At 41.5% G+C, this 9,973-nt stretch overlaps 1 protein-coding gene across 1 annotated transcript; it reads left to right on the forward strand.

The window, feature by feature from the left end:
- Positions 1-12: 12 nt before the first annotated feature.
- On the forward strand, positions 13-7,128 carry calhm6 (calcium homeostasis modulator family member 6). The gene is made up of 2 exons (XM_080897019.1): positions 13-575; positions 5,138-7,128. Exons 1-2 carry the CDS (start codon positions 30-32, stop codon positions 5,570-5,572), a joined length of 981 nt encoding a protein of 326 aa, XP_080753145.1. The 5' UTR covers positions 13-29; the 3' UTR covers positions 5,573-7,128.
- The last annotated feature ends 2,845 nt before the right edge of the window (positions 7,129-9,973 follow it).

Here is a 9,973-nt window from a genome sequence, read left to right on the forward strand (position 1 = left end):
GCGGTCGCTTATTTACGCAGCAGTTGAAGATGGACAAGTTTAAGACTGTTCTGAACATTGCAGGCAAACAGACCAACCTTGGTTTTGGCCTGATAGCTCTGTTGACAGCGGGAGGAGAGCAGATATTCTCTGCAGTGGTATTTAAGTGTCCCTGCAACGAGCTGAACTTTGTCTATGGGATAGTGTTCCTGCTGGTGCCAGCTCTGGCTCTGCTGCTGCTGGGTTACATCCTCAGTAAGAAAACGTGGAAGCTGCTGACGGGTCTGTGCCGGCGTACGGACAAGCTTTTGTGCTGCAAGAAGCTGGTTGCCGCTGGTGTGGTCCTCTGTCAGATCGGCACCTTTGCGCTTGTTGCGCCTTCTACTTGGATAGCTGTAGCTTTACTCAATGGAAACTACTACGAGTGCGCCATGACAGGTACCAATGTGAGCATTTACAACAAACACGTGTGCAGAGATAGGAACTCTGAGATCCAGTGTGAGAAGGAGCTGCACCGGTTCCCGTGTGGGAAAAGCATTAGTGTACCTCAGGCTGCGAGAGAAGATGTTCTGCTTAATCTCCGAGCTGAGTCTCAGGTACGTAAAATGCTCTGCTGCTTTCACACTCATGTGAAAGAGTTCTTTAGATCTGTTTGGGTTTTTTATCTACAAACTATCAGCAAACTGAAAGTTATTTGCTCAATAGAACAGCTAGAGATGCCTACGGTGTAAATGCTTTGATTTTCATTGGCATTGTTTATCATATTTTTAATGTTATTATTTATGTTACTTAATTCTGCAGTGGTTCCCAGTTGTGTTCAGGAGTTAGTTCATGTTCTCTCAGAGCTTTACGCTCCTGTTTATACAATCTGCTATGATCTGCTTTACCATCAAACGTCATTTGACCCAGTGTTTTGTAGGTTTTGGGTTTTTTCTAGTCATTATTTTGAAATTCGATTTGTGGTTTGGTTGGTGTTTTGTGTGTGTGTGTGTGTGTGTGTGTGTGTGTGTGTGTGTGTGTGTGTGTGTGTGCGTGTGTGTGAGTGTGTGTGTTAGGGTTAGGGTAAGCGACTAGGGAAAGCATTGTGTCAATTAGGCGTCCCCACAAGGATATAAATACACACGTGTGTGTTTGTTTAGATTTCACTTCTCGTTTTCTCAGCATCATAAACAGCTCATTTTTTGTTGGACGCACCCTGGCATGTCTACATTTGGGTCTTCCACACTAACACTAAGTCTGCATGACTGTGACACTTGCTTACTTGGGTTTAATAGTCAGGGGTGTCCAACTCCAGACCTCGAGGGCCGGTGTCCTGCAGGTTTTAGACCTAACCCTGGGTCAACACACCTGAATCACATGATGAGTTTATTACCAGGCCTCTGGAGAACTTCAGGACATGTTGAGGAGGTCATTTAGCCACTTAAATCAGCTGTGATGGATCAAGGACACGTCTAAAACCTGCAGGACACCGTGCAGTAAGCTAACCCTCCCACCACACCCAGCAGAATAAGATGTCTGTTCACAGTGGACACAGATGCTTCTTTCACACCGTCTGTCTTCTCTGTCCAAAATGTGAACATTGGCATCCTCAAAAGAGTGACCTTTGACCTTTAGTCAAATTCTGCTTATATTTCAACTGTAACACACAGAATTTCAAATGCTTCAGTTATTTAGTGGTATTAACCAGTCACAGGAGGGAAAACAGGAATGTATTAAAGCAATCAGTTAGATATTGAATAGACTAGAATGCCTTTAATGTCACTATACAGTTGTACAATGAGAATAATAATGGCAAAATAACTACAGCAAAACTAATGTGCTAACTCGACGTTTTATACAAAAAACAACAAAAGCACTGCTATCCCAGCTTGTGAAACGAGTTCTACTGTGATAGTGGAAAGCAGCTATCTCTCAGGTGAATTAAACCTGCTAACAGTTGTTAGCTGAGGACTGGCTAACATCTGCTAAATCAGACCTTCCCAAAGTGTGGGGCCCACCCCCTGGGGGGGGGGGGGGGTGCAGAGCCATGGCAGGGGGGGGCGCAGTATGAAAAGGGAGGGAAAAAAGCAATACGCTGCGCCTACAGAAACGCAAAGCAGGAGATGAAGCGTCGCTGAATATGTTTCCAAACCAAAGACTAGAAAACATGGTGAAGCAAATCTTCCCTTTTTGCTTCACCTGCACAGGTGCTGAGGTAGGTCTCCCTGCAGGACTGGTTTCCCTGCGTCAGGAGCAGCGCTTCAAATCACAGACAAACAGGATCCCACAGCTGTTTATGTTTTTAAACCCATTTTGCACAGAGAGGATTTTTTTGATTTGATAGCAATGTTGAACATTATTACACAAAAAAAACAACTACACGTAAAATAATCCCACCGTGACGCCTCTGCCTTTGTAAACAGAGGGACAGTAACTGCGTGTAAACCTGCAGACAGTCAGATTAACAGTATTTTGTCTCTATCTGCTATTCTGCAGTTCATCTCATGTAAACAATAACGTGGCCACAGCGTGACGTGGAAAAAGGCACATACCTCTGACGTTGCGTGACGAACTCAGTTCTCGGTGATTCGAAACACTGTTTACGTGGATGAAACAGCTGTGTTTTCAAAAATACCCGTGTAGATGTGGACGTAAAAGAGTTAGTAGTTTATTTCAGTACTACCTGTAATTTATTGCAGATTACTTTTATTTGCTTAATTATTTACTAAATGTTTGTGGTGTGAAATAAACCACAATGGAGCAAAATATGGGGGTGTGTGGTTGGAGGATGTGTGCGTGGGGGGGGGGCAACATTTTTCTTGTAAAACAAGGGGGGCCCAGCAAAAAAGTTTGGGAACCACTGTGCTAAATGAAGCTCTTAACACTGGCCACACAGAGGCTAACAGTAGAACACAGACAGATTTCGACACATAGTCAGTGTTTCTCTGTGTGAGCACTCTGAGACAGCAACATGTACCTGCACTATACTGAACACAAAACAACACAGCGCAGGGTTGAACTAGCTTTGTTAACTAGAAACGTTTAATGACTAGATTTACTCATCACTCCTAATGTCACAGTTTGCAGAGTGTGAGGAGTGGACCCAGGTGCAGACATTATCAAACTCAACTGATGATGAGCCGTTTATTAAAGCAGACAGAACAGTACAAAATAAGGGCGAAAACAATGCAAGCTAAGCAATAACCTAAACAGGAGGCTAACGAGAGAAGTGGGACCACACGGCAGAACAGCTGACACACAAGAACATAACGACGTCACAGTGGAAGAGTAAAACTAAACACAACGAACACAGGAACACAAGACCTCTTCAAAATAAAACAGGAAACATAAGACACCGACATGAAACACATGAAGGGCAAGGGAGACTTAACAGGGGTGGAAGACACAAGGGAATCTAATAACAAACTATAACAACCTAGGCATGATAAAAATGAACTTAGAAAACCCGAAGGGCTTAAACATAAACTAAAACTCAAAATGCTGGGTCAAAAGACCCAAGATCGTGACACCTACAGAACTAAATACACCCAGGTCAATATTTAAACACTTCCATGACTTACTCTTGATATTAAGGGTGCAAAAAAGCAGTTCTGCAACTGGTAGCTCTGAGGATTTGTTAGCTTAACAACCTTCTGCTCCCAAACTGTTCCCACTTGCTTTGATTTGAACTTTTCCCGGGTTGTGGAGCGTAGGGTGACCATATTTTGATTTCCAATGAAGAGGACACTTGGCCCAGTCATGAAGAACTTTTACAAGTCAAAAAGGGCAAAAAATAACTTAAAAACCTCTGGAATTAAATAATGGTACAGAAATAAGGCCTCATATAAGAAAACTTAGCAGTACCAGGACAGTACGAGGGAAATAACTTTTGCAGTCGTCTGAAAAGCTGCAGTTGCACTTTGGCATCTTTTTAAAATCACCAGGCTGCTGCGCACTGTCTGTCTGTGAGCGCAGAACAACTCACAAAGCTGCAGCTCGGGCGTGACGTCACACATGTGGGTCCTCTGTAGGAAACCCGGACATTTTCATCAATCTCGAACATCCTCCCAGACATCCCGGACAGAACGTGAAAAGAGGACATGTCCGGGGAAAAGAGGACGGTTGGTCACCCTAGTGGAGCATGTGCAGTAGTTAGCAAGGAAGGAGTTGCAGTTTTGAAGTAAATACTTCCGATGCTTGTGCTGTTGTCAGTCAGCAAGCTGTCGAGAAGAGTGAAGTACAAAGAGCCGAACGGAAACTGAATGAGTGCACTGCAGCCACTGTCTATGGTTTTCATGCTGTATTTATTATTATTTAATCTTTGAATTGTTTTCACAGTTCTCCCATTCTGGGTGAACTCTGCTGTCATCATGTGCTTCCAGCAACATGCAGCTAGGTGATGTAGGGCTGCACAAAAGTGCACCTGGGGTGGGTGAAAATCATCCGTGACCCCCAACCTTCCACCCAAATGGATAGATGGAGGATAACAGTTTGATGATGTTTTCATGGATAAGTCTGGATGGTAATTTGTCTGTATAACAAAGTTTGGATGATCATGGGATGGCTGTAGCCACTTCTTCCACTTAACAGATTGTTTTTGTTCCGATCCCTGGCTGCTCCAATCTGCGTGCCAAATATTCTCGGGCAAGATACTAAACCAAGCGGCTCTCTGATGCTTCCATTAAAGTAAGACAGTACAACAGTAGGTACGTAGGTTGTATATGTTGTGTTCAGCTAGAGGAGAAATGTGCTACAGTAGAACCAGTCAATTCACCATTTCAGCAGGTTGAGACTTTTATTACACGATTAGTCTGGAAGATCATGGTTAAGTTGATACATTCATGGGATAATTAGTCTGATCATCATTTTACTGGATCACATGGTTTGCATGATGAGTTTAGTGGATCATGTTGAGTTCATGAGTGTGTTTTTGTGCTTATCAGTGAATTAAAAGTGTAACAGTATAAACACAATACACATAGAAATGTGATACTGATATTTAATGACAAAATGTACCAGTGTTCTGTTTTCATTTGTAGCCGTTGACCTAAAGAACTTCAGAAACGTTGTTCCCTTGTTATTTTTTTTGACTTTCATTTCCTGGTGTGTGACTAAACGGTTAAACTGCTTTTATTACCTCTATTACCTGTTTACTATTTACTATAAATACTGTCCGTAGATTCTCGGTTGGATGCTCATCACTCTCATCATGTTGACAAACCTGGTGCTCACCTGTGTGGCTCGGTGCTCCTCCCCTATTAGCTACCTGCAGCTGCAGTTCTGGAAGGCGTATGTGCATGAGGAGAGCAATCTACTTGATTCCTATACGGCTAAGCACGCCAAAGCGTTTGCTGAGAGAAACCTAAAGACCTTCTTTGAAAAGACACCACCTGAAAATGTCATCACACCATCCAACCGAGACTGGGAGAAGATCTCCTCTCTCTACAAGTTCACCTCCAAAGATACCTACTACAGCACTTTGCACCGATATGTGGAGAACTGCCAGGAGACTGACAACGGGACGATGAGGATGAGTTCAGTCAAGTCAAACGAGTCTGTAGAAGATAACCCAGCTGTTCTTAGTTTTGTAGATGATGGGAGAATGCCACTGTGAGTCACAGACTACCCACATTAAACTGTAAAAGGTGTGAAGTAGAGAAGCTCTAGAAATGCTCTTAACTTCGTAATTTTGAAGAATAAATGAAATATGCATGAAATAATCATTTGTATGCTTAATAATGTAGTTGCATAAAGTGGGACAGTGAAGGATAGTGTGCAGCAACTTTTTATTATTTTGTATTTCCTTTGTCATGTCAGTCTTTAGTTTTTAATTCCATGTTCTGTTTGCAGACTCAGGAGAATCTGTCTGATCCTCCCGAGTCTTTCATCCTGTGTGAAGTTTGTGTGTCTGCATTTACCCCACTGCGTTCCCACAGTACCTCCTATATTCTGTTAATAACCTCTTTGCTTTGACCGTCCTGCAGAAGTTTAAAGAAGAGAAAAAGCAGATGAACTCTACTCTAACACTTTGTATCACTGTAAACATAAAAGGACGGCTGCAAGAAATTTATGTCCTAACTTAGGTAGTAACCAGAAACGTGTTTTTTCCCTAGGCTGCAATCTTCCATGCCATTCGAGTTGTTGTGGTATGCATTGAGCAGATGTGTAGTTAAATTTCTCAGGAAGTGTACATCAGGTTATGTAGAAGGTTGCAACGCAGAGCTAAATGGGGTTCTGGTGCATAGTTACCCATATGGAAAAGAAATAGAAAAAACTTATAAAAGACTTGCATCAGATGTGGCCTACTTCAAATAGTGAATCATAGAAGGCTTATGTGATCTACTCATGAAAGTGGCCACTTTCATTTATTGTTTTAGTATCCAAAACATACAAGTTTCATTTATATAATTTTTCAAGTTTTCACTCTTGTATGCTTTTCATACAAGATTCACACACGACACATACAAACTTTAGAAGATTTATAGATCTTTTCCATGTGGGTATTCAAGTACAACATGCAGTGAAATGTGACGTTATGATGTAGATCTGATGCAGGAGTTGAATCAATGTGTTACGCTTGTCTCTCCTTAACAACGTGACATCAGATCTCCGTCACATTAAAACTACAACTGCACTGTGGCCATGAAACATTCATCTTTCATGGCCACAGTGTGTTCTGGCACCGTTGTTTTATAGAAGTCGTGTGAACGAGAACAGGCAAAGGTTTCCTTTGCACTGATTATTTTGTTGAGAAATGTGGGATTAAAAGTTTACCTCTGATTACAACGGCGAGAGTAAAAGGTCTTAACATCCAGCCTCTTAAGGTTACAGTGACACAACGTGTTTGAACACAGTTTCTCTATATGTGCTTTTACTAATAGTAAATCAGCTTTATTCTTAATCAAAGATATAATCAAAGTAAGTCTAATTAATATGATGGATGAGAAATGCAGTTTGAGTAATTAATATCTGACCTTTTCCTGTGATGGGTTTGTGTTGTATGTGCTTCTGTGGTGGGGTTCGTTGTACCAGTGAGAATCTGAGGGCTGTAGTGCTTGGTCAGAACAATAAACAAATATTCAGAGACAGTATTTTAATATATGATTTAATAAAAGAAATTAAGCTGAGTATATTATGACTGAAAAAAGAAGTTTTGAAGACAAAAAGTGAGTGAAAATGTAACTGAAGTAAAACAGTATTAACTGAGTGAAACATGAAGAATTCATTTGTGACTGAATGTTCATATGTGATGGAATTAACAATAAAAGATGTTAAGTACAACACAGAAGAGAAGGAAATGTAATAAAATGATTTTAAAGCTTGAACTTTGTTGTAAATCCCACATGTGAAACAGTCAGAGAACCGAGGATGGTTGATGGACATCAGCTGAGTCACTGAGAATTTTCCTCTGTGAAGAAAACTCATTGAACTTTGTATTTTGTAAATATTGGAGTCCTGGACACACAACTCACACGTCCTTGTGTTGTCACTGTTTGTCTCACCGTAAACTGTCTCGGTACCATCCCAAGTCCTGCAAATGCACGTGAACCAGCTAACTGAAACTGTGATTTATTTCCTGTTGCTGTCAAAGCACAAAGGGTAGTGGCTTAATTTGCAGAAGTTCATGTTTTTACAGGCACTGAAGGACCAAGTGTTTGTTAGTTTGCTACTGAGTGACTGAGCACTCAGGCTCAACGTGTTTATGAAGTCACACAGCATTGATTAGCGGCTGCTAGTCATCAGAAGGATCGTGACCCGTGGGTTTCATAATGCACCTTTGTAGACTGACCTCTGATCCAGTATATATAAGTCAGTTATTTATTAGGCACTGAGAGTGTCAGGATGAAGGGGCTGTCTATCCGGTCGTTAAGTGATGACGTGACGAATCCTACTTCCGGGTCTAAAGTAGTCTGCGTTTAATATGGCTTTTGTGTTGTTAACATGTTTAATGTTATGTATTTTCTTCTATTTGATCTCAAAAAGCTCCTAAAACAGTCAGTGATCACTGTTGACCTCCCTCGGCTTTTATTACCGCTAATCATTTATTTAAGCTCAGTTTTTAAAACCTTAGGATGTAACTGCAGCCCAGCCCATGCAGCAGTATATGAATGACTAACCTCGTATTGTTCTCCTGGCTGAAGTTTGGTCCTTTTACAGCATCCTGCCATGCGATTACATTTGTTCCTGACCACCGAGAACACTCACGTTAACTTTTATCGAGTGGAAAAAAAGTTAGCTTGTTTATATTATGCTAACATAGCTGTGTCGCTAGCGGTCACGTAGCACATCATTATATACCAGCTAGCCCAACTTCAGTAACCCTACAAACGTCACTGCTGTTTAGTTCTCTGTCTTCATTTATGCTGGAAGTGATAACAGAGCTGTACGTTTTAATTTGTTTCCAAACCCCGCAGTCAGGACATGCTATATTGTATTTAGATGGAAGCTAGCGAGCTAACTCCCTGCTAACTTCTAACTCCGTTAAATGTCATAAATTCCGTTTTCATGGATGCCTGGATGTTAAACTCAATTGTTACACCTGGTAGAGCAGAACGCTGATCATTTTATTAAAGATGAAAGACTTTAGACAGTTTTTCAACTCTCAGTAATGCCACAGTGATCGTTTGATATATGGACCTGCAGCGGAGTTTAGGCCCAGACACGGCTAGTGACGTCAGACTGAACGACCGGATACCATGTACCAATTAGAAGATACTCCCTCTACTCGGATTCACACAGATCAGTTTACATTTATTGACACATTGTTTGAAAGAAGATGAATTCAGCAGCAACTGAAAGAGAAATCTTTTAGATGGATGTTCTGACACCCCCACTATACTCACAAACATCCTGTGCAACCTTCTCTGAATAAAGTTGAAAATAAGCATGAAACTGAATCGGAAAAGATAAGAATACAGATGAATACAAGTTCAATAGTTCAATTGGGAACATTTTAAAGTTTGAATAGTTCCTGCAGCTGAAAGTATGTGGAAGTACTCAGAGTTGGAGGTCGATTAGGTCGCATGTGGCTTTAAACATTCTTTCTATCCAAATACACAAAAGATTGCTTTAAAAAGTTTAATGTTTTAGGAAACTTATAAATAAGAAGCTGAATGATGGTTTTTCTGGAGTTTCCTATATTACCAGATATATTTGCTCGTCTTCTTTCTTTGCATATGAATCCATGGCTTTAATATGATGTCGTCCTACTCTCTGCAGCTATAACAGCTTCAACTCTTCTGGGAAGGCTTCCCACAAGGTGTAGGAGTGTGTCTATGGGAATTTTTCACCGTCTTCCTGAACTGCATTTGTGAGGTCAAATACTGATGTTGGATGAGACTGTGTGGCTCGCAGTCTCTATTCTGTCTCATCCCAAAGGTATTTCAAAGTGTTGAGGCCAGAACACTGTGCACACCAGTCAACGTCTTCCACACCAGGCTCACTCATTCATGTCTTTAACAGGCAACAGGAGGGGGATATTCCCAGACTTTCCCAATTTTGTGGGAACTTTGTGTGATATTGTCCAAAGTTTCTTGGTATGTTGAACCGTTAGGAGTTCCTTTCATTGCAACTAAGGGCCTGCACCCAAATCCTGAAAAAGACCCCACATCATACTTCACCCTGCACCAAACTTTACACTGGTGGCACAATGAAGTCAGACAAGTACTCCCAGCAGCTCCCAGACACGATTGGATTAGTCTGATTTGTCACTCTACAAAACTTCCACTGCTCTACAGTCAAGTGCTTTACACCGCTGCGTCCTGCGCATCGCATTATCGGTGATGTGATGCAGCTCGGCCATGGAAACTTCTTCCATCAAGCAATCATCAAGCCACATGAGGTTTGGAGGTCTGTAGGGACTGACTCTGCACACTATGGGTGTCACCATCCACTGAACCCCACTGTGTGATGATACGTGGCCTACCTTTGTGGCCCACATGCCTGTGTGCTTGATTTTATACATCTGTGTATAAAAGGGATTAGAACACCTGAATTCAATGATTTGGATGGGTGA

This window comes from Rhamphochromis sp. 'chilingali', assembly GCF_963969265.1.
Source record: "Rhamphochromis sp. 'chilingali' genome assembly, chromosome: 11".
Classification (NCBI taxonomy): Eukaryota; Metazoa; Chordata; class Actinopteri; order Cichliformes; family Cichlidae; genus Rhamphochromis; species Rhamphochromis sp. 'chilingali'.